The sequence below is a fragment of the Xiphias gladius genome, chromosome 22 (assembly GCF_016859285.1).
Source record: "Xiphias gladius isolate SHS-SW01 ecotype Sanya breed wild chromosome 22, ASM1685928v1, whole genome shotgun sequence".
NCBI lineage: Eukaryota > Metazoa > Chordata > Actinopteri > Istiophoriformes > Xiphiidae > Xiphias > Xiphias gladius.
Genome location: NC_053421.1, coordinates 27,640,081 through 27,665,858, shown reverse-complemented (window position 1 = coordinate 27,665,858; position 25,778 = coordinate 27,640,081). Strand labels below are relative to the sequence as shown.

General features: G+C 42.3%; 1 protein-coding gene across 1 annotated transcript in view; it reads right to left on the bottom strand.

The window, feature by feature from the left end:
- The window catches only part of bbs9 (Bardet-Biedl syndrome 9), a 176,859-nt gene that overhangs the window by 75,293 nt on the left and 75,788 nt on the right, over nucleotides 1-25,778 (bottom strand). The window contains 1 exon segment of the mRNA XM_040116605.1: nucleotides 6,511-6,693. Coding sequence (XP_039972539.1) covers nucleotides 6,511-6,693 — 183 coding nt within the window.

The window sequence follows — 25,778 nt, the reverse complement described above, 5'->3', positions numbered from 1 at the left end:
AGGAGAGAAAATGAGAGAGGAGGAGCAGGAGGGGGAAGAGGAGGAGGAGGAGAGATGGGAGGAGGGTGACCTATTCTTACCACAATACCTCACCAGGTTATCAAATTCTTGGAACAACATAACTGCAGGTTTCTGTGGAAACTCGGCACACTCGTGCACGCGCACATGCTGACACGTTTGTTCCACATGCGGCCGAGGAAAATTAAATGTCTCAGTACCTAAGCTGCAGACATTCATCCTCCTCAACAAGAAGAAAGGAAGCAAAGAAAAGTGGAGCGGAGCAGCTCTGGAGCGAGGCCAACGCGACAAATTAAGACAAAGTTCCCACTAATGCAGAAGTAGGAGAGAAGTTTGTTTCCTGGACCCAGAAACAAGAGAAGGGCTCGCATTATATTATTCTCTGATCTTTGAAGCCTAAAGCAGTTTGTGTTGCTGAACATGTGCCTGAAGACTTTGGGTCAAGGCACATTTTAAGTGAAGAGTTTCTTTAAGTTAATGATCAGCATTAATTCGCACAAGAGATTCTGAAGAGACTTTTCTTCCGTGTTTTCAGGAGAGAAGTGTTTTTCAGAGAGACGTCTGAAGAGCAAAGAGACTGCTTTGTGAATACTGACCGGTATTTCAATAAAAAGGGGGCCCAAACTGCTAAATAACACTGACTGCCAGTTCAAGACACCTGACCGAGGAAGTAATGATTGTTGTGTAAGTATCATGCATCAGATCTCTTCCAAAGCCTGCATTATTTTATATATTAGGCTACCTGGGGGCAGCAGAACAAGCTGTACACTGACGTCACCCTTTAAACGTTTTATCATTTGCTCTTATACATATAATATGTTGCCTTAGCCGTTGATTAAACTGTATGAAAAATCAGCACCAGGGTCATTTTCTTTTAGCTCACACAAAGTGCAGGGCAGTTTTTTGAAAGGGGATTAAAAACACTTCTAGGTCTCGGTGGGATTGGTAAAATGGCGCTGTTGTCGCGAGGACAAACAAATCAAAGTTACACAGTAAATGGTCAAAGGTTGGTTGTACTGTTCCACTATCTGTGCATTTAAATATCGGTTTAAAAAGTGACGTTCTAGTGCTCTGAAAACTAAAGTACACTTCTGTGTGTTACACCCTCCGAGAGACGAGGAAGTGAGCGAACAATGATGTAGACTCGAGCCATGTATACTATCCAGCATGCATTGCATGGTATTTACAAAATTTATATCACATTGTGGTTTTGTTTCTGAATTTTAAATCACTCTCTCCTTGTTCAGGGGAGTGATATATTTTATTTCGATCATTATCAAAGACTGATGGAATCACCTAAAAATCACACGCCTGTCTCCTAATTTGTACGTGGGAAAAAATAACTGCGATGCAGAGTGACAACTGGACTTTTCATGACTGAGCAGTATCTGTGGAGTCAGCTCCCCCTCGGACCCCACCTTCTTGCTCTGTAAGTGACAACTTGTGTGACATAGGTTACTAACAAGTGCTGAGGGGAAGTGAAAGTTTCTCTGGATCAGACCCTCATTTCAATTGTTAACACATACATGTAAAAGTATACTGGGGGCTATAACTGTGTCTATACTGTCTGTAATTGATCTTCCTGAGTAGCTTTATTGTTTCACTGTTGATACTTTGATGAGGACGTATATACTGTAGATGGTTTTGATGATTTTCTGTTATTAAGTCTTGTAAGTCTCTTGCCCTTAAACAGTCTATGGACTGCATCAAGCATATTAGGTCCGACAAGGGGGAAATCCCGGGTGTGATTGCAACGTTAGTGGACGGCCGTGGAGAAATTATTCCCGGGCCCAGCACACAACCTTGGAGGACTCCCAAAGAGACGAGTAAAAGTTCAGACAGCAATCCCTCAGTCCTGACATCCTCATCATGGCTGGAAAAGTCATTTGAGAAGCCGGAGTTAAGGCTCTGTGAGAACAATGTCGTACAGTCAGTCTCCAGGGGAAAAAAATCATCTACACAATCATTTCCCTTGACCGAATCAGTGGATTCTTTTTTCTAAAAAAATATCTGAAAGACTGGATTTGGTACCGTTCAGCATGGAACTGTTACAGTGAACAACTTCTAGGTGTAATCAACTTTAAATATGACCAATTACTGTAAATGCTTACTGAAAATGCCAAGCCCTAACATGGTATGAGGGAACCTGTGATTTGAATGGACAGTGTGTAGAATATTTTAAGTGCACTGGAATGAGTTCACTTTACTAGCTACTTAGCATTTACAAGATCTACTGTGGTTACCAGTGAATATTAATGTTAACAGTATTTCCTTTGATATTTTAAGCCAGCAGTGATTTTTATGGAAGAAAATGTCACATGAATGAATCGTATGAATTACGGGGCCTTGTGGGTGCAGAGCTGTCCAATATGGCCATTATTCCTCGGGATTCCCTTGGGAGAAAGTTTTTTATTTTTTTATTTTTATTTGGTTGAGGTACTAGTCATATGGAACTACACCGATTCAAAAATCCATCTGATACGTTTTCATATAAAAATTACACCTGGTGAAATACAATAATGACCCTATGTGGCTCTGAAAAAGAACTTCAACTTTTCTGATTGGAAACATTTCATCCTCTCCTCAGTGGTTCTTTATGTCAACATAAGGCTCAGAGAACCACTTGACTTGGTGCTGCTAAGAACTTTTTCTAAAAATGCTCTTTACAGCCTGTAAATAGTTCTGCGGAGGTGCAAGCCTAAAGAAACATTTCTAGGTACGATATAGACATTTTTGGTTAAGTGTTCAGGAAGCCAGTACAAGGCAGGCTGTACAGCTGTATGATGGATTCTGGTAAAGTAAACAGAGGGCAGGAGAATATAGGGGTCATGCAAAAATAGCAGGCGGACCAACAGCGTCAGCAACTCTGTTCAAGAGCTGACTGACAGATGGGAAAAAGAGACGAAAGACGGAGAGAGAGGAACGAGGAACAAGCGAGGATGGCTCCGAAAAATAGGGAGAGGAAGGGGAAAGAGGAGGAAGGGGAGGAGAAACAGAGGGGAGATGAAAAAGAGAGAGAGAGAGAGAGGGAGAGAGGTAAAAACAAGTGTCAGGAAGCCAGAGAGACAGGGAAGTAGGAAGGCAGAAGAGGAAAGAGGAAGTGAGGAAGAGAAAGAAAAAGAGAAGGGGAAAGTGAAGGCATACAGCAAGAGGGAGAGATATAAATAGGGCCGAGAGAGAGGGATGGGCAGTCAACAGAGGAAGGAGAAAGAGAGAAACAAATTTAAGGGACACGGGAGAATTATAATAACAGAAACTTAATACAAGAAATGGGAAGAAACGAGGGAGGTTAGATAGAGGAAAACATGATGCAAGAGGAGAGGGTGAGGAATTAGGTAACGGCAAAAATAATTTTGATGAAGAGTTGTTGGAAAAGAGTGGGGAGGATGAGGAGGAAGAGAGTGAGGGGTGAGAGAGGAGGAGAAGGCAGAGCGAGAAGGAGTGAGGAAGTGGGAGAAGAGGAGGAATGCAAGAGAGGAGGAGGAGGCGGTGGCAGTGTTCTGCTTGGTTGCAACCAAATGAGACGTTCCGTTAGATACCACACAGATGCATTTCCTCTGCTGCTCCTCCTTTCCTTCTCTTCCTCCTCTTCCCTCTGTTCACCTCTTTTAGTGCAGACAGGAGAGCCTTCTCTTCCCCTTCGTCCTTTTCCCACTCTCTTACTCTTTTCTTCCAGATAAAGAATTCCTCCTGTCTAAAGCACAAGGTTTCTAGGAAGGAAGAAAACCTTATTACCTGGTTTTTCGATTGGAAGCCGCACATTTTTGGCATTTTTAGAGTTCTTTGCACTTTGTAACTGAGCTGAATAATCACATTATCGACGCTAATGTGACGGTTGACACACGGGTTTTAGGTCATTTGGTATTCTGTTACATTTTTCTGTGCTTTATGGAGCACAGATGTGTGTGTCTACTGGGACACAAAATGGTTGATTATTACTGCATTCTGACTTTTACCTATAATCCCAATTCAGCATGGGACCAGAGAGACCCCCCCCCTCAACTTACATTTGTGCCCCACTCTTTTCTGGTTTTACAGTTGCAGTTTGAATGCCACAGACTCTCTGCTCATGTGCCCATCCGTATTTAATTAATACAGTGCACTCACAGCAATATCATAAGCAAGTAAGTTTTGTTTTATTTGCCTTTGTTTGGGGCTCTGGCTCTTTGAACCTCTGACTGGTGAAGGTTGTGGGGGCCATATGAAGCCTGACAGAAAGCCCTAGAAAACGTTAAACCAGGACTAAAAAAAGGACTTGCAAAGTGCTGTATGCTCTTGGTGGGAAAAAAAAAAAATCATTGAATTTATATTTTGATTTACAGGTGACAATGTGTGATTTTATTTTTCTAATTAGAAAGCATTACATTCAGGGCTAAGGAAGCAAAGACAGTGTTCCTCAGACAAAAGTTGATTTTCGGTGACTAAAACTACATTTCAGCCTTGAAGTCTTTCGAATGCTGTTTCTATTTCATTTCCTTTTAGTGGTTTGTGGTTAAAAATGTAAATACAGTGTTTGTAAGGAAAGTAAAGATCATTTTCAGCAGGGTTAGTGCATTAATCAACAGAAATGTAGGTATCATTTCTAATAGTTATGTTAAATTTATGGAAGGCAAGTCGACTAACTACATTGTAATGTGATATGTACTAGGTTAGTATCTTAACATTTGACCAATGTTGTGCCAAAACTCTTAAATTATTCTTGCAGTACTTGCAATTTTTTTTATCTTGACAGTGGGATCTCTCCACTGCTGAGACTAATGATGATGAATGCTGTATAATAATATTGGATATATATATATAATAGCATATGCAAACTCCATGAATCCAATCAAATGATCACAGATCAAATTCATGGGCGATGGCTGACAGACTGACAGTGATGATAATGAATTATGGGGGAATGAATGAACCGATCAATCATTCATTTACTCAATGAATCAATAAATACAGGAGCGGTATGGGTGATGGATACGACGCAGGATGAATGGCAGACTAAATAAAAAAGTCCTTGACTCCTCCTCCTCCATCTCCCTCCTCTTCATCCCTTTAAGCCTTCTCTGTCCTCCTTTGATCCAGGTCTTCGTCCCTCTGTCCTCTTCCGTGGCTTTGTTCTTGTCCATGACATTCCTGGGATTCATCCCACAGAAAGGAAACTCAGCGAGAGACCGACTCACGCTCCCCTGGAATAACCTCACCTGCCTGGTCACAGGAAAGGTCGGAGGTCGAGCGGTAGAGTGTGATGTGGGGGAACGTCCATTATAACACCTCAACTATTCACTTTTGAGCTTCATAACTGATATTCTGCGCTTCCGCCACAATTTAATTTCATTCTACTCACTTTGGTGGGTACAGTGTTACCATAACTACGAAACTAGAAAACCGGAATTACTGTTTAATTAAAAAAATAACTGAAAACTGCGTCACCACCTCTTTCAGTATGTAGTCATAGCTCTGTATTGGAGAGTGTGTTGTGTTCTCTGAAAATAGCTGATCGGTCCACCTGTTTGTCTTAATGTTGTGGACGTGACCCTGATTACTGCTAATTCACTTAATGCCATTAATCCCATTTAAAATAACACATGCACTCACATACACACTTATGTACACAGTCCCCTGAGGCTCATCAACTGACCCTCCCAATCTATTTCTGTCCACAGCCAGGCTGTGTGTGTGTGTGTGTGTGTGTGTGTGTGTGTGCTGTAAAAGATATTTTACGTTCTGCTGTTTATGAAGACACAGATGTTTGTGTGTATGAGCGTGTAATGTGGGGCTATCAGAGGAGGCTGGAAATAGACTCAGTGGTAATGAGAGGTTCAGGGATTGATCAGAGCTATGGAAAAACTAACACACACACACCCCGCGCGCACACACCCACACGCACGCGCGCACCCACACACACACACACACACAATTTCAGAGTCTCTATGGGGTGAAAAATCTTTCATACAGGAAAAACATAGCTACACACACAAACACGCAAAGCTCAGAGTTCGAGTCAGAGGCTGATTATAGAGCAAAATATCCTCCATTCATGCTATTGTGCCCTTGAGCTCCTGTATGAATATGTGCATTGTCCGTACACACACACACAGACACACACACACACACACACACACACACACACACACAGAGGTTTAATACTTAAATCATAAACAGGTACCACAGAATGCACTCTTAGGGCACAACTGACAGGCGAGTGGTGAGTGGCAGCGAGTGTGTGTGTGTGTGTGTGTGTGTGTGTGTGTGTGTGTGTGTGTGTGTGTGTGTGTGTGTGTGTGTGTGTGTGTGTGTGTGTGCGTGTGCCTGTGCGTGTGCATGTGTGTGTGTGTGTGTGTGTAAATTCCTCAGGGACCAGAAGTACTTAATGTATTTTAAAAGTTTTAAGAGTGTGTGTTTAAGCTGGGGCTGTGTTTACTGAGTGGGCTGCCGATGGATGGACAGACACTGACATGTTAATGACCTCCGTGTGTGTGTGTGTGCGTGCGCGTGTACCAGCTGGGGTGTGTCCTGCAGCAGCGGCAGCAGCGTGGCCTCCAGGATGGCGGTCTGGTCGGGGGTCAGGCCCTGCCACAGCGACAGCAGCAGCACTAACAGGTGTGTGGCGCTCCGCAGGCGGACGAACGCCTCCTCCAGCAGAGCCCGCTCCTCTTCCGCAGCCTCTGCCAGCACCATCACCTGGAGGAGGGAGGAGTCGGTGAATATCTCGGCTAATCGTCAAAATAATCACCACTGTAGTCAGGTGATGACAGCATGGTATAGAGGGTCTCACATCCTTCTGCTTAAAGACACTGTAGACTTCTGGGTCTTTTTTGGTAGGAAATGAGCTGAATTGCTTTTTCGACCAATCCAGATGGAAGGCACTGTTCTTTTACAGTTTTGTAAATGACTTCTGACATTTCCAAAGAGCCTCAGATAAGGTCCTTCTTTTTCTCACCGTTTACAGCAATCAAACCCAGGCCTTACTTTTAATTTCATAATAAAATATTGATATTTATGACCCACAGATCTGACCATGAGATTTTTACAGGGAAGATTTCATTTTTCCACAAGCAATATCTCCTTCCATCTGAAGAATTTCAAAAATGCTATATGACATAATAAATAGAGAAAACCCATAATGTAGTCACACCATGGGTTTTATTTAATAGTGTTGTTCTGTCAGTTATGAAAATACTGTACTCACCAAGTCAATTGCTTGGAACTGGAGAGTAAGTATGGTAAGTATAGTAGGTGAAAATGAAACTTGACAGTCTGCCTGTAAACTGGGATGGACAGTTTGGATGATAATTTTACTGTTCGCCTTTGCTTTCTCTTCCAGATGAGTCAGGCTCGCCTTGGACTTGCTCCCATTTCTTGCCCCGTCTGACTTTTTTTGCCGCGTTGCCATCAGCAACTGACATGGCGAGTATGGTGTTATTCTTACTGATAGGAGTGATGGCCAAAGGTATGGAAATAAGTCCCAAGTTGTTTTAAACAATAATTATACTCTAAAGGAACACTCCACTGAAAGTTTCTCTTTTGAATGTCGCCAATTGGTAGCAGAAACAATGGATTCCCGGGGGACCAGGAATATATACTATTAAACAATGGATTTATACTACAGACTTTTGACTCCATGAGCGAGCAAACTACAAACTTCCTAGAGCCACAAATATTTTCAGTGAAAGTCTTCATTTAAAGTATTCCTATGAATAATTTTAATACTTTTGTAATGTTTTCAGGTGGATTATTCCTTTATGAATACATTATTAAACAGCAGGAAATGAGCATCAGTCCAGGCTTTGTTGAATTATGTTTGGGTTTCCAAAGAGGAGGAAGGAGATCCATGTCCTTCTGCTCATAGTCTATTATATTTTAGGGTCCGTTGGAATTAAATTCTTGCTCTGAACAAAGAACACTGGAAATCCCATTTTCAGGCTGTTCACATCACTTCTTTCTCAACTGTAAAAATGAGCTAAATAAACGTTACAGTTGCTTGGCCTCCACTTAGAAACTGCAGAATTTTCATTAACCTATTTCCATGTTTTTCCAAAGATTGCAAGGTTCAGAAACACTGAGAGGAGGAAACACAAATTTGAAATGAAGACGAGGAAAAGCAGCACAATTGGAGCTCAAGTTCGTCTAGGTTTCACTTAAGTACTCAGCTCACCGGTGTTTAACGGCGAGTAAATGCATGAATGAGGTGTGACGGGCCCAGGTGAACTCTGACCTCGAGCCAGGGGTCAATCCCTCCATCCCTCCATCATTACAACAACAGAGGAGTGGAGATGAGAGGAGCGGTGCGAACGAGTGATGACAGAGCAAGACGGATGGTGACGAGGACAACAAGAAAGGACAAGTCATTCAAAGAGAAGGAGGGAAACGGGAGACGAAGGAGGAGAGAGATGAACAGACAGAGAGAGAAAAAGAAGAGGTGAAAGCAGATCTGGGACTAATGGACGAGTGTGTGTTCAGATAAATGAGTGATCTGCAGTCCTGAGCACCAACGTATGCCAGCATTTTGTTTGACAAATGGATTCAGCACTTGCTATTTGATACTGCGAAAACAGAGCTGGAAGACTCCAAAGTGAAGTGTGTGTGTTTGCGTGTCAGGGTTAAGCAGCAATTGCCAAAGTAAGCCGTTTTGATTTGTGTAATACTAAACTTCAAACGTATAGGTACATGGGAATGAGGGCCTTCTCTATGACTTACATGCAAAGATGTAAACAGCCAGAGTTAAAACCTCCATTCACTTCCCCTTGTTTGCATGGTGACCCCAAAAAGGCCACAGCTCTCAGTCATGGCCGAGGTCACCTACGGGTGCCATGTCACCTACACCTTGCAAGTAAGCCACAAACACATTCACATACTCAATGAACAGCTAATCCTCACAAATACAGGCATTTTTGACTCTACTTCTACACTTGTGAGGACCCCTGTTGACTTAATACATTCCTCAGCCTCTGAGTCTAACCTTAACCATACATGTCTTACCCCCACCGTAATCTCCACCTAAATTTAACTCTAATATTCTGCCTAAAACAAACTCTGAATCCTCAAACAGCCTTTTAAAGAAGTGAGGACCAAATAGGGCTGTGTGTCAAACCTCATTCAGCTTTCGATTATGGTGACCGCCAAGGTTGAACTGCAATCTAATCAGAGCAGTCATCAGATTATTAGGCTCAGTCACTTAAAAGCTTCATCAAATACTCAAATACTGATCAAGAAAGTATTCTTTATTTACTTTTAGACAGTTATTTTTACTCAAGCCCAGGTTTTTATTAAATACAGATGCAATGAGCAGTTCAGCAAGTTTTTAAATGAAAAAAAAAGATTTAAAAAGGATAAAGAAATGTTTCTATTCCCCAAAGACTTATATCAAAAAAAAGTACTGCTAGTGAAACCTTTTCAGACGATAACCAACAATATGGTCCTCACAAAGATAGAAATTCTACCTGAAAATGGCACATAAAATCAATAACTCCTATTATATGAATTCTTGAGATCCTCATGCACACTTTCTACCATGCAACACACACACAGACACACACACACACACACACACACACACACACACACACACACACACACACACGACCCCAACCACCCTCCCCTTGGGGTCTCTGAAAGTGTGTGCGTATTGATAAAAGGCTCCTGGTCCAGTGAAGGGCTTCATTGTTGGCAGCAGCTCGGCTCCACACACTCTGATTGATGCCAGCTGAGAGAACACAAAGACACATTTAGGTCGGACACACAACCACACACACACACACACACACACACACACATACATACATATATGAACCCAAGTTTGCACATGGGCTGACACGAAGAGGTACAACAGATCGACCATCACAATAAGAGATAAACCTGGACATTTATTCTTGTAACACACACAGACACACAGACACACACACACACACACACACACACACACACACACACACACACACACACACACACACACACACACACACACACACACACACACACACACACACAGTAGCTGCTAGCTGTATGTCAGCAGCTGAACTGCTGATGACCTTAAACAACCTGCAGTAGAAGCTGAAAAGGTTGTTACCTCCTGATGTGTCTTCAATAAGGTCTGGACTTTGTTCAACACACATAAAGGGACATTCTGTATCTTACACACTTAAACCTGGTTTACATCTCAGCTGACAGAACGTTATCAGTGTTTTTGGTTTTGGTGTTGTTCTTCAACAGTCTCCAAAATAACGTGATATGAGCATCAATTCAGAATGAAGCTTGAAACTTTGTGGTGGGAATATGAAAATATTCCTCCCCTCTTACTCTTTCTTTCTATCCATCCATCTGTGCTTCATTCCATCCCAAACAAAGACACCAAACAGTCTAACAGCTCCTAATTCCAGCCAACATCTTACATTATTTCTCGAGGTACACACACACACACACACACACACACACACACACACACACACACACACACACACACACACACACACACACACACACACACACACACACACACACACACACACACACACACACACACACACACACAAACAAACAGTCGTGTTTGTATATTCACGCACAAATGCACCAAGATATGCACACACATGTACCAAAGCCACAATAAATGTACTAAAAAACACAAACACAAATCATGGGCACCTTTATCTATGCAAATGCATGATTGAAAGCACACAAACACACACACACACACACACACACACATACATATATATTATATATATATATATACAAACTATGTGGCTGTGGTTTCAATGAAGTAATTGTGGTTGATGGACTGCATGAGGTTTGGTAGCTACAAACAAGCAAGCTTGTAGAAGAACCAATCAGAAAGCAGACAAAGCTAAACACAAAAAGGAATCCCACCAAATAACAAAACCCAAGTAATATACAACAAGTCTGAAGGAAGAATTTGTTTGTGAATGTTCACATGGCTCAAAATATTGCAAACGTTGCCATGAATGAAACACTTAATGATAATGTTGCCCTAACACTACAAACGCTACCCAGGACGATAGAGTTTGATCTCAGTATGTTCGACTCTGGCATCCCGGCACAGCGTTTGGTCTGGTATGCAGCTATCAGACTGAACTGAATTATCTAAACTGAGTCAGTGTTTTCCGGAATAAAATCTCATAAACCAACCCTGTCTTGTAAAAAGGTTTTTTTATTTACTTCACATTTTTTTGATGGATGGAAATGTCAATATTCATCATTTCTTTTCCCTACAATATCTGCTCGCAGCAACTAAAGCAGGATTAGGATTTTTATGGTTATGTGTGTGCAACTCAAAGCAAAATTTAGTGTTAATTTTTCAACATGTAACCAAAACCATGATCTTTCCCTAACCTTGAACAAAAGTTTAGCGGCCTAGACCTCACTACGTGCCCGACGCGAACCCCGGTCTTCAGTGTCCTAGGCCTGTGCTTTGAACTTTGTATCATAAATGGCATAATTCTACTGTGTACCTCACGATCGTGAAGACGGAGGATAAAGTTATGGTTGCAGGGATAACTTTCCAGAGTTGTAAAATCCTGCCTTTCTCAGCATATCAGGCAGCTAACTAGGATGTTATCTACTACATTAGAATGTAAACAGTCACAGTATTTGTCTTCCTGTTTCCCCATCCTCTGATATTTCCTGGCATGCTTTGGATTTTTCTTTTTTTTTTTTACACAATTCCTGGTAGGACTGGAGAGCAGAATCACACAATTCTGGGAGATCTGAGACGCACAGTTTTTCTCGGTTCATCTCTATAGTAAAGCCGTCGGCATCATATACTTTCCACCTCCTGTCAAAACTGCTGGACGCACATGAGAGAACGCGAGCACATTTTGTACCAAAGTTCAATTTGGTAAAACTTTGGTCAGAAAACCTGGCAGAGATGTGCCACTATGGCTCATGCAGCTGCTGAGGAGAGCGCAGACGCTATCTTCACTGAAGTCAATGGCCTTGCTCTTGGCAATGTTGCACTTGCACACTCAGCGTTAGAGCGGAGTCAGTCCCACTTTGAAAAGCTACAGTATTACTCGACCTGCGTTTTCACTATGGCAAGATGTTCGTTTTCTTTGTGACAGTTACGTCGAACTGTGACTGCAGCGGCAGCTGCAAAAAGAAATTGTGAGTGACTTCTTAAAACTGTTTTCCTTCGGCTCAGATATCAGTGGAGAAGTCAGAAAGAGAAAGAGTCTGCAGCCAAAAACATAAATAAGTTTCTGTCAAACATGAGGGAGTGTTAGTAAAAGTCAACATGGCTGCAAGTGGGAGAATTAATCCAAATGATTCCGTACCAGAGTTTTATCCTAGTTTAAGATGACGAAGGCGAGAAAGAAACCTCAGTGTGTGTGTGTGTGTGTGTGTGTGTGTGTGTGTGTGTATGCTCCAAAGAGCCAATAGATTAGATGTTTCCTGCTCAGTTAGCCACAGCAAGCAGCATGGATGAACTCCAAGCCACACACACACACACAGACACACACACGCACACACGCACACACACACACACACACAGTCACATGAAAACACACGACATTGACATATACAGATGCACACACTGACACACACACACACACGCACACGCACTGACACACACACTGACACACACGCACACACACTGACACACACACACAGACACACACACACACACACACACACACACAGACAGACACACACACACACACAGTACTGTAGTATCTGTGTCAGTGTAACATGACAGCATCCCGTTTGGCAGAAAGCGACGTGGCAGGACCCATCCCTCGTTCCCCGGAGGATACAAGCACCAGAGGAAGAGGGAGAAGCAACTATTTTCCACCAAATTAGCTCTGGTTCTAAAACCAGGATCCATTCAGGATTTTTGGAATCTTAGTGTTCCTTAGTCCACGTGTTCACCAGTTCTGAACGGAATGACCGTAATCAAGGATGCGTCATCAATGGAGAGCGTTGCACAATCTATTTTGTCAGGGTTCACACTTAAGGTCAAGGAAAACCTGCCAATTTTCGGTTCCAGCTGGGAACCAACTCTTCAGGTTCTGAACCAATGTATTTTTGTCTAAATAATCTGAAAGGTTCAAAATTAAGTTTGCAAACGGAACCTTTTCCATCTTGGTGGAAAAGGGGTAAGAAAGAGAGAGAAAAGGACAAGAGAGACGGGAGAGAAAAAAGCGATAAGGAGGAAAGACAAGGAAAACCAAGTGATATGTGGAACTGGGAAAGATGAGAGGGTGACAGGTTGAGGACAGATGCAAAATGAGAGAGAGAGAGAGAGCGACGGAGGAAGAGAGAGAGAGAGGGACATGGAGTGAGAAAAGGTTTGCACTGACGAAGAAGAGGAGAGAAGGAATAAGAGAAGTGAAAGAAGTAAAGAAAACAGTGGAAAGGTTCATGTTGGGGTCAAATGAATGGCTGTTTGCGCGTGCGTGTGTGTGTTCGGGCTCAGTGATTCCGTGTCTTAATTAAAGAGCCAATTAGAATCTCAGTTTAACGACGGCTGGAATCACAGAGGCCATTTCCTGACTAATAGACACACACCCATGGATACAGTTACATATACAGGCGCACACATGCACACACACTCTGGACGTCTTACACACACACACACACGCACTGTCGCTCACTATCACACACACAAACATCAACGATCACACAGCTTCATTAACATCCCTTCCACACTCACACACAATGATAAATGTGGTTTCACTAACACAGAAACACATTTCCTCAGTAATGGAAGCACAGTAACAGATTCACTGTTTCTCTGAGTAACACACACACACAGCCCAAAACACTGCAGGGCATATGAAGGGTTTCGGGGAGTTCACCTAAACATTACAAATTGTCAGACACTAACTCACACTATCAGACTACACAAACACACACTGAGAACAGATACACTGCACTAAACACTCATTGTGCTAAGTTTATCACCGAGAATCTCTTTCATCTGATTTTTGTCTCTTTCATCTGTATTCAATTTAGAGAAAGAGGAATACTGATTTCAGCTGTTAACTATTCACCCTGACCTAGAATGGCTTATTACTTTGTATTATTTGCAACGTTTGGGGGATACTGTTAGATCCTCTTCCGGTCAGACTGTCTATGATTTGCTAGTTAGTATTTTTTAGCAGCACTCTGAGACCGTGCCGTTGCTTGCTCCCCACAAACCGTGGGAAGAACAGCATACTGATTATTTAGCTACTCTTAGAGCCCTACCAGTAGTGGAGCTACCAATGTGAAGTTTGTCCGGTGATTGGCATTAGACGAAAAGTCAAGGGAACATTTAAACCAAAAGCGTTCATCCTGTGGAGAGTATAAATGAGCTTGACAAATTTCATGGAACTCAGCCAGCTGGATTTCGTGATATATTCTGTGCGATGTAGATAGTTTAGACCTGAGGGTGGGGCAGAGCTTCCAAAATTACTATAATTGCTGCACGCACGTGAAAGTTTTGGCCTGATAGTGGCGTTAACGAAAAAAGGCCAGGGTCTTGCCAGAACCACTGGGATTCATCCTCTGAGGCCCATGAATAGTTACAGAAAAGTCTGCAGTTCTCAAGACTCAAGTAATGGTAGAGGGAGAAATTTGACCATAAGGTGGTGCATGACCAGAGGTCAGCGGGTTACAAAAATAAACAGCAACATCTTATGGAGAACTTGAATATCTGTATATTATTTCATGAGAATCTGACCAACACTCGTCATGATATCTTGCTTTAGAACATTGGGATGAACATCAAAAACTGCACTTATTCTGAACATGCAGACATTGAAACACATATCTCCAGGTTCAGTGTGACTTACACTTTCTGTGGCTATCATGCCGAGGTCCATCACGATTCAATGTCCATTCATTCACTTAGAAATGATAAAAAAGACGCTCCTAATAACTACAGAACTTGCATGAGAATCGTCACGTTTTTCAGTTTTATGACAAATGATATATGGGCACAGTGCATACAGGATCTGCTGATGGTAACTGAAGTCGTAGCCCAAAGCGTAACTCACTGAATCTTGGACGTTACGTTATAACCTGCTGGCATCTCCCAGGCATTAAAAGAAGTAACAAAAGAGGCAGTGGCAGCAGTGCATTCAACTTGATTGATTTCATGCCAGTGAAGTGAATTCAAAGAGAAAGAGACAGAGAGGTAGATGGTGCTTTGGGACATAAACAAGCGGCAGACGAGTGAAAGAGTGATCAGCATCTTTTCTCCCAGTGTCTGATAGACAGATAGGCAGACAGACAGACAGTAACCACTATTGTCTGTGGTCAAAACAAGCACACATACACACACGATACTGATAACACTGTCTGTCTACACTTTGACTGATAAGACTGGATGAGCTGGGGTGAGAAAGGGGTGTAGACAGAACATAGCGAGACACAAGAAGAGACTGAAAAAGACACAAGGTAACTGGAAAGAGCCAGAGAATAAGATTGAGACAGTAGAAGTTTGAAAAAAGAGGGTGCTGTTTACTCAAGTCTCACTGGAGTGTTGAAGGGAGAGGAGATGTTGAGGAGTAGGCGATAGGATCTGGAAACCCAACGTGATCCAACCTTTGACGGTTTATCATTCCCCGTGGAACGCACCAACCTGATAGCCAGGACCTCCTCCAACCTCGCCCACGGATTCCCATCCTCTATTTGTCTCCTCTTCATATCTACTCTTTATTCTGCTCCAGGCTGGTGAAAAGTAATTGATAATCAAATCCCATGTCAAAGAAATATATCACTGCCTTTTCACTGCCCTTTTAGGTTCTTCAGTATGACTGAGACATTTTAAAAACAATTATTGTCCAGACTGAGTATGTCATGGCTTGATTATAAGCTGAAGGAAAATGGCTCCCTCCAACTGTTAAACATTCATCGTATTTCTCCATCTTTGGTTCCATTTTGATGTTTCATATTGTAATAATTGTCATACCTCCATAAGACAGCTTGCCTGATATGGACCGTTCAATGCTTGCTCAATATACAGTATTTCTAGTTTTTAGATTTTTCAGAAATGTATGTTGTTTTTTTTCCAGCTTCTTTCTAAAGCTGCCTTTTCACCCTGTTGTTCAACAAACATACACAGCGAAATCCATCATAGAAGAAACAGAAAAAAAAAAAATTTCTCCTTCCACAGGAGGAGAAAAAAAGACCAGAATGCAGTGCAGCTGCAAGCTGCGGTTCTCTTTGATTAGGTTCCTATCATCTTTAGCAATGTCCCACGTTGATCTGCATCAAAGTGAACAGGGCTGATCAAAGCATTTTTTGAAATGGATCATTAAACTCATATTAGGCCCAATCTTTTATACTGTACATTGCTATTACACTGCATAGTGGGGACACCAGCTGTAAAGAATGCCCTCTTGCGGTCCATTAAAACACTGGAGCCCTTTCAGAATGCATGGCATGGTGAGGAATTAGATTGTGGAAAAGTGACATAGTGGAATACTGGAGATAATGGGCAAACCTTACGTGAGACAAGCAGAGGGTTTTTTGCATTTATCTACGGAGCCATTTGCAGGTGGACCACAGAGTGCCGCTGTTGTCTGAAAACTCCATTTGAACTAAAACTAAAAAACCAGCAATTATGTATAAAATGTGAGAAAACTGTGAAAAATGCTCATCACAAGTTTCCAGAGTCCAAGGTGACATCTTCAAATGGTTTGTTTTGTCCGGCCAACAGTCCAAAACCCCAATATATTCAGTTTACAGCAACATAAAACAGAGAGAAAATCAGAAAACCCTCACATTTGAGATTCTTTTCTTCAATAATGACTTAAACAATTAAAACAAATATTTTCAATCAGTTACTCAATTAATCAAGTTATCATTACAGCAGTAATTTGAAATTCCATACTTTGCTCTGGCTGGGGAAAAAAAGAGAGGGAGCTTAAGTTCTGTTTAATCCACAGTGACAGTCCCCTCTTCAAAGATATTACTACAACATAGGATAACACATTACAGGGAACCACTGGACTAAAGCTGCAATTTAGGTTTTACTTAATGCAGAGCTTTCTGGGAGATGTAAGAAATCACCGAATGAAACTTGAGGCAGGTTGAGGGAAGAGTGGTTATAGACCAAAAACACTTCATCAAAATTCAGTGATAATCCGTATCCAGGGGAGGTGTTGAATTCCTCAATACTCCAGAGTTTTTTTGGCCAGCGATGATGGATGGTGGAGATCCAGAAATTGACGATTATTCTGCTATTTCGCTCACTTCGGGGGGATCCAGATGAGTGTGAGCTAAATGCCTTAAATCTAAAAGCACAAGAAGTGAGGAGGTGTCTGGGGTTTCTTTGGTAAGAAAAATAAAGTCAGAGTCAACTTTTTTTTTAACCGCCTCCCCAATCAAGGCTTGTCAGGGATGCTTTAACAGGCCGTCGTTCAGCGGTACGGACGGCTGCTAAAACACGGCGGTGTTGATTTATGAGGCTGTCCCGCTCCGTCAAGGAGCCGGCTGAACTCTTGTGTTTTCTCTGGGACAGCGGGGCTGAGAGAGGGAGGCCTTCTGCTTCTCTTTGCCACGCGTGTTCACACGGTCACGAACAAAGAGCTTTATTCTCCACTGATATGTCATGTGTGAGAGGCCTGCCCTCCCTCTATCGCTCTCCTGACTCCCCTCCCTCCGTCCATGATGAACATGTCCCCCTTTTTTAGTTGTCAGAGTCTGACATATGGGCAGATGAACACACAAACACACCACTGGATGAAACCTCTGTACATACACAGGCAAACACAGACACACACACGACCACACCAAGATACGGCCACTCACGCACAGCCTCCGATCTCCGATAAAGACAGCATCCAACACACACCGAGAACACAGAAAACTGCTGCAAAAAGTTTACTCGTTTAATCGATAAGTCAATCAGGAGAAAATATAACAGTTTTGATTATTCAAGTCAGTTTTGATTTGTTTAACTTAGTTTTCAAATATGGTTTGAACATTTTTTTTAAATCAGTTTCGTGATTTCAAAGACTTCAACCTCGCTGACCCATCAGTGGGTCAGTCACACTTATGCTGTGCAGCCGGTCAAAGAACTTTGGAAATCCTGAGGTTTCCAAGCACCAAGCAACAGCAGCAGCAACAACAACAACAACAACCACAACCGCAGCAGCAGCAACTACAGCAGCCTCTAGCATTAGAGGCGCTCCTGGCTATGGCTGCAGATACCCTACTCAGATACTACTCTCCCTCCCCTCCCCCTCTCCCGACATGACCGACATCATGTTTCTCTCCTCCCCTCTCGCGCCGCCCCCTGGATGATGAGGAGGAGGATGCTGCTGTCGTGCAATACAACGACCCTTACGCTGATGGAGACCCACAGTGGGCTCCCAAGAACTACATCGAGAAAGTGGTGGCCATCTACGACTACGCCAAGGACAAGGATGACGAGCTGAGTTTCAAGCACCTGAGGCTGAAGTTTAAGGAAACGCTTTTAAAATGATACACACTGCAAAGATTTCCACATGAGGGAACGGCAAATCATGAAAAACAAAACACCTTATGTTTGAGTGTTTCACTACCTTCAACCCAGAGCTGGAAGGAGCCAATACAGAATCAGTTTTCTATGATACTGTCTGACAATGTGGAATAAGACAATTTTCTCCACCTTTAAAGCTAATTGAGGGGAAATTTAAGGGGAAAGCAGATTTTAAGAGGCTCTATTAGATACATTCAGATTTTTAACTGCTGGTTGGGCATCTATAACACCTCACTTTAAACTCTGAACTTGAAAAGGGCATTTGTCATATTACAAACATTTTATCAACATTTGGACTTAATTTAATGGATACAACATTTATAAGGAAAATATTACTGCTCTACACACACATGCACATATTTTCCCCAGTATTAAAAAAACAAATCCTCAAAACACAGAACACAGAATACAAGGCTTCATACATGCAAACACACACTCTCACGTCACACACACATGGTCTTAAACCTCTCCACCCCACATTCTTTTAGCAAACTCACCTAAAAGCACAGACAAAAATCTTTTACAAAACCTTAAATCCACACACCCTGTCTCTCTCTCTCTCTCTCACACACACACACACACACACACACACACACACACACACACACACACACACACACACACACACACACACACACACACACACACACACACACACACACACACACGCAGATGCTGAGGTCAGTAGTTGCTGTAGTGTGCTGGGTGGTCCTGAGGGCCTTGAGGCCCCAGACAGAGCAGGGGACTAAATTACACAGTGTGACCCACCGCAGTGACACCCAACCTGGGATTAACACCTGGGCTGAGTCCCAGGCCGCCGGTAGCCCCGGGCTTTGGGACCTGACCTCAACAGGTTCAGAGGTGACCTCAGGCACACACATACTCGTTGTTGGAGGCTAGGCCCACCCGGAGCTGAAATAATGAGGGGTTTTGGTCGGTCCAGCTGGATGGATGAAGGGAGGGGGTTCTGGGTGGAGGCTCGAGTGGAGAATTTTTATTAAGTATCTTGTATCCAGAAAAATCCACATTGTGCCTGAATATACATCTCAGACAGATCACAGTTCTGGTAGCACAGTGAGTTTCAAATTTATCACAAGAATAACACTTGTCATTGGATTTTTTCTCCCAGCTAACATCTGAAACTGTGACCAGATGCTAAACGGATAAAAGACACTGTACAGTTTACTGCCTGGGTCATTCAGCTAAAGCAGAGGGTTCTGGTTTAAGATCATCGTCATTTTTTAAATTTAATCTGCATTAGAGGATAAATCAGAAAGACAGACGAAAACAAGTAGTGTTGAAATAATTGGTTGATTATTTGATGATCTAATTAAGTTGTTAAATTTGAGTTCAATCAAGTACAAAGATAATATATATAATATTTCCAAGTTATTTTACATATTAAATGATACATAGATTAATTAATAAAACAACAAAATTTACCTCTACATCCCCTAAAGAGTTGACTGTGTGTTGCCGATGGAAATTAACATTCATTGGTGTCAACACAGCATGTTGAAATGACTCCCTTTCCACTGTGGTACGGTTGACAGGCGCCCACAATCTGTTGAGCATATCGACACCGCAATAGTCATATTTATGACTTGTCACCCAACACACATTTTTAGTGCCAAGCGTGAACAGGATCACTAAGGATATTTGTTTTGGGTTTTTTTTGGTAAAACAATCAAGGAGAAAAAAAAATCAGGTGTGTATTAAGTGCTTTCTGATTATGCCGTAAATGACTTCTACGTGGACTACAAAATGGTACATTTCTTTGGTGCTCTGTTCTCATGCACATTTATCCGAGTTCTCATGTCTCAAACTGAGACCTTTCGTAACTGATGCGCGGCGCGCCTACGACATAGAAATGTTCCCTCCTTCATGGTCTGCTGTGTTTGGGATTTCAGGATTAGTTAAATTTTATGACTTTCCCTGCTGGTAATAGGCTGCTGCCAATTCCAGTATATCATCAAACTTTGATTGTGAATAAGCTAATTTGATCAAACCACTTGTAACCCAACTCCGTCATACTTCTACTTGAGATACTGATTTCCAAGTCTTCCAAGAATACCCTTAGAAAAACCCAGGATGCGTGTACACAGCGTACAGATCAAGGTTATAAATGTCAGCAGAGAGTAAGACTGACAGAAAAGACAGTCAAGAAAACGTGGGATTAGTCATTTGTGAAAAAATCTTGATATATTTTGCAGTCGAGCTACAGGGGAACAGCTGGAAACATCTGGACGTAATATCACGTCGTCTGCATGTGGAGATCAGACCAGGAGAAAGCAAGCTTCGAGGGTGGAGAAGGACGATGTAGGTCTGAAACACACACATACATGCAAACACACAAATACACACCTCATAAAGAGGGCTGATACAGCTGTTTGGAAGTGTGGTCCGGGTCAAAGTTCAAACAGATACACTGACACCACACACTCACGCCCTAAAGCAAGGCACTTAAATCAGTTCAGGCTGAAGTGCGCGCACACACACACACACACACACACACACACACACAGATCAGTCCTGACACAAACACACTCAGACAACCTCCCAAAGAGACTTTGCCTGCATACACACGACACACACTGTTAGCGAGAGTGTATTAATAGCATGTGATGTGACTTAACCCAAGGGCCCGTTATACCAGAACAGCTGCGAGTGCAGAGAACTGTGTGTGTGCGCGTGCGTGTGTGTGTGTGTGTTTGCTTTAAACCTTCCTTAAAAGCCAAAATATATATGAACTCTGCTGGCCCGTCAAAGAGTTCAATGGTGCAGGAAAACAAAATAACATGCCTGTCACACACACACACAGACACACACAGACACACACACACACACACACACACACACACACACACACACACACACACACACACACACACACACACACACACACACACACACATCCAGACATCCAGACATCCAGACATCCAGACATCCATATCAGTAAGTGAGCAGAACTGTTTCAAGTCTTTTGGGACAAGTCTTGTCTCCAGTCTGAGTCTTGTCTTCATTTACAAAGTCAAGTGGAAGTCAAGTCTTTCAGGCCCCTGAATGCTGACCATTAAAATGAAATGTCGTCTGAACATTTAACTTTCAAAGCTGTGTTACTAGTCTTTAACAAAACTGAAACCAAGTCCCTCCGATGCACAGGATTAATAGTTATATATATTCAAGGTGCGTGGTAGTTCAAGGCCTCTTTGCCGTGGTCTTTGGGGCTGCAACCAATGATTATATTCATTACAGATAAATCAGCTAAAAATAGGGGAAAATGCTCATCGCAATTTCCCGAAGACCAAATACGATCTTGTCAAATTGCGTTTTTCTCTCCGACAAACACTTCAAAATATAAAGAGTCGTATCCTCCCATTTTTTATTTGTTGGAAACAAAGAATGTTTGATATTTTTCTGTGGTAATGGCTCCAATGATTAATTGGTGATCAAACAGTTGCAGATTATTTTCCTGTCCACTGAATAATAGATTAATCCTTTTAATAGTTCCAAGATTTTTCCAGGTCCAAACCTGAGACTTCGATGTTTTTGCCCTCATGTCTCAAGTCAGTTTGAGTCTCAAGTAAATCAAAGCCGACAGCAGTCAAGTCCGAGTTTTACATCTGACTTGGGTCTGAGGCTCAAATGACAAGTCTACAGCTCTGCTGTAAGTAGAACCCGTAATAAGTACCCATTTTTCATGTTGCTATTAATAAGAAACGTTAACCTACTACATACAAGTGAATATGGAAACCACCACATAAACGTATCTGAGTAACTCCTGCGCGTGCTCGCCTACGTGCTGCCCGGAGCACTTTAATTCTGGCTTGAAACAGCCTATTGAACTACAGTAGATCTGTATGGATGGAGGCATTTCTGGTCTCACTCTTGCCAGGAATTTATACTTCATGACGGTGTTTTGACACCCGAGGAGTAAATAGTACAACTGACCGACAGCGTGTGGGATTTACGATATCTTCTCTGCTGACATTAACGTTAAAATGTACTGTGGGAAAGCAAAAGTTAGGGAACATTTTAGGATTTTTATCCACAGAATACAAACATTTGCCAAGTTGGAATCACCTGAAATGTTAAACTAATGAGCAAAATAAGATCAAGTATCAACCTTTACTTTTCTTCAAATGGACACAGCATTCTGGGGTCCCACACTTCATATCCACTTGTAGTCGTTCATGTTGGAATTACCAAACCAACATGGAGAAGCCAGATGACACAGCTCAGTACAGGACTTTAGGACTGGCTGATCTGTAGGTCAGATTCATTTCCACACACAATGGAACAGAAACACAAACGGGGAAGATAACCCCTGTCCTGTCTGATCAAAAAATATCTTTTTTTAAGTTATTTTCAGACTTCTCTCCTTATATGTGCTGTATGTTGCAATGTGTATGTGGTCTGTGGTGCGGTGTGTTGAGCATGTGTGTGTGTGTGTGTGTGTGTGTGTGTGTGTGTGTGTGTGTGGGGACAGTGTTTAGTCTGAAACCATATTTAGTCTTTCTGGTCCTAAGAGGAGGCCTATAATCACACAGAACCTTTCTCTCTACTCATTACACACACACATACACACACACACACACACACACACACACACACACACACACACACACACACACACACACACACACACAGTGGCCTGTCATTACCAGTTCACACTAACCTCCCAGGCTGCACACGTGCACACGCACACACGGCAGGTTGTTTGCGTGGATACACTCACACTGTATGCGCACACGTTGATGAATTTGCCCATTTGTGAAAATGAACATACATCACTGAACATATGCACCACGTGTGAGAAAAGTACACGTGCACATGATCATTCACACACTCACTCACGCAGAGCCAGATGTGCTGTCCAGCTGTGTGTCCTGCTGCAGGAAAGGGATTTATTCTGGCTGTTCTGAGCCTGATATAATTTACATTTCACTTTAAATTCAGTGTGACGCACAACAAGACCATTAGAGATGTTTTCCTTATCAGCACTGATCTGTACAGTTTCATACTGCTCCATATAATAACAAATTAATTCACTCTTTAAAGCACATATTAACAAGTCTTTAGCAGAAGGCTTCTCTGGGGATGTGGTCTTAGTTTGTAATTAGTGTGTTGTTGTTTGCTGCTGCATCAGGAAACTATACTGGGAGAAGTGATCGTAATACTAAGTAACATCAAGACTGAAAATTTCCTGTAACTTCAACAGAAGCTTGTAGTTTGAGACTTTAAGGACAAACAGACATGATTTCTGGTCATCATGGGGGCTGGAGTCTTTGAAATCTAGTCAAATGCTCAGAAAGTTCTTACTGTAATTCAAGTGATCAGAGAGGAAGCCACCAAAAACACCTACTCTGTCTTCTATCCAGTTGCCATTAAACCAGTGTCTGTTTCTTAAATTCCCCGAATGAAATACAGGCGAAGTCAAATGGGAACATAACTTACGCTAGAAAAAACATTCCACGGCGTTATGAATAATGAAAGCAGTCAATTAAAATAATCTCTCAATCTGCCTAGTTGCTTCATTAAAAAAAATAGAGAATGTCTCTTACACAAGGAAGTTCTGGGGCAAAACAATGTCAGATGGTGCCAGAAATATGAATTTGTTAAAACTAATTAAGGCATTAGAGCATCACTGCCTCCACTATCAACAACATCGCTGCGATGACTGATACTTCGCTATTTTTTATAACGGCAAAGTAAAAATGACAGTAAATGTGCTCCAAATGGAACCGGGTTTGCTGTGTTGACAGACCAAATGGCAGGGACAAAGACAGTTTGGCTCCAAGGGCACACTCAGCATTAGCAGTTGGACCTGTCCCATCTCAGAGACAGCCGCGTGTCTTCGACAGCATCATGGGACTTATTCATTTCTGTGGCCATCATGGCCTGCTACTATATCTCCTCCCGGCTTCTCGGTATGGCAGGGACGTCGTTAAACGAATACACCCTGAGGCACAGTGAGTGTTTTCGGCTTTGTGGGCTTTGGTTGGCCTGCAGCCCTGTGTCCAACAAAAATTCAACAACCTCTGCTAAAACATAAAATTTAATTTCGTGTGAAGAAAACTACTGTCTAAACATATAGTATGTAACCCTCGCCTCTGTAGGTTGACATGCCAGACTTCTGCCTCCAGCAGAGATACGACAGGATGTCCCTACATGGTTGTTTTGGTTTCTTGCTATGGCGCTCATCCAGGAGCTGAAGTTCACTAAGGATCTCTTTGGAAAAAAGTGTCAGTTACGGGACTAAAAATTATGCAAAATTAAATGTAATTTCCCTGAGCTGGTTAGAAAACCACAGCAAAACACCAAACGCGTAGTTCTTATTTAAACATATAGCTGGATTCATTTTCATCACTGTCACTGCTTTACAAGATAAAATACGACCGGACGGTGAGAAAGTCAGGTTGTTGTTTTTTGACAGTGCATGGTTACAACATACTTAGCGTTGTTCTTGGAGTTTGTGAGCAGTGTGTCTGTGTCTGTGTGGGCTTGTCTTATATTCTTGGGGTCCGAAAACCAGGATTCCACTATATTTGTGGGGTCCGACAGCTTTGTGGGGAACAAAATGCTGAAATGTAAATGGCTGTTTAGGGTTAAGACTTGGCTTTAGGGTTCAGGTTAGAACGAGGTTTGGGTTAGGGGTTAGCGTGAGGGGCTACGCAATGCATTGAGTCAACGATGGGAATATAGCAAACCAAGGATGTGTGTTTGTGTGTGCATGTGTGTAACTCGTGCATTGTCTGTATGTGGTCAGAGGCCAAATCAAGGCAGTCTAATCTTGGCAGACAAAACACAGAGATCCTGACTATCCTGAAACTAGCACCACACACAGAGACGCACACATGCACGCACGCACTCACTCACACACACACACACACACACACACACACACACACACACACACACACACACACACACACACACACACACACACACACACACACACAAACACACACACAGCAAATCACGCAGACACACACACACACTCTGCAGCTGCAGAGCCTCTTTTCCACCTGTTTCTCCCTTTCTCCCCTTTCCCTTTCTCAAAATAAAGCTCGTCTTCTTCTTTCTTCTCTTCTTACCACAACCCATCAAACACAAACTGAGATTTTGTGAAGTCTAATGGGGAAGGCAGGGAGGAATTTGATTTTTGTATCTTCAAAACTCCAATTTGTGCATTTGGATGGTAATTGTTTATTTCTAGCATTCTTCTCTTGTACTGTAGCTGCTCACTCTTAGTCAACTTACCTTGTAGAAATGCCTAAACAAGCTCTCACAGCTGGTT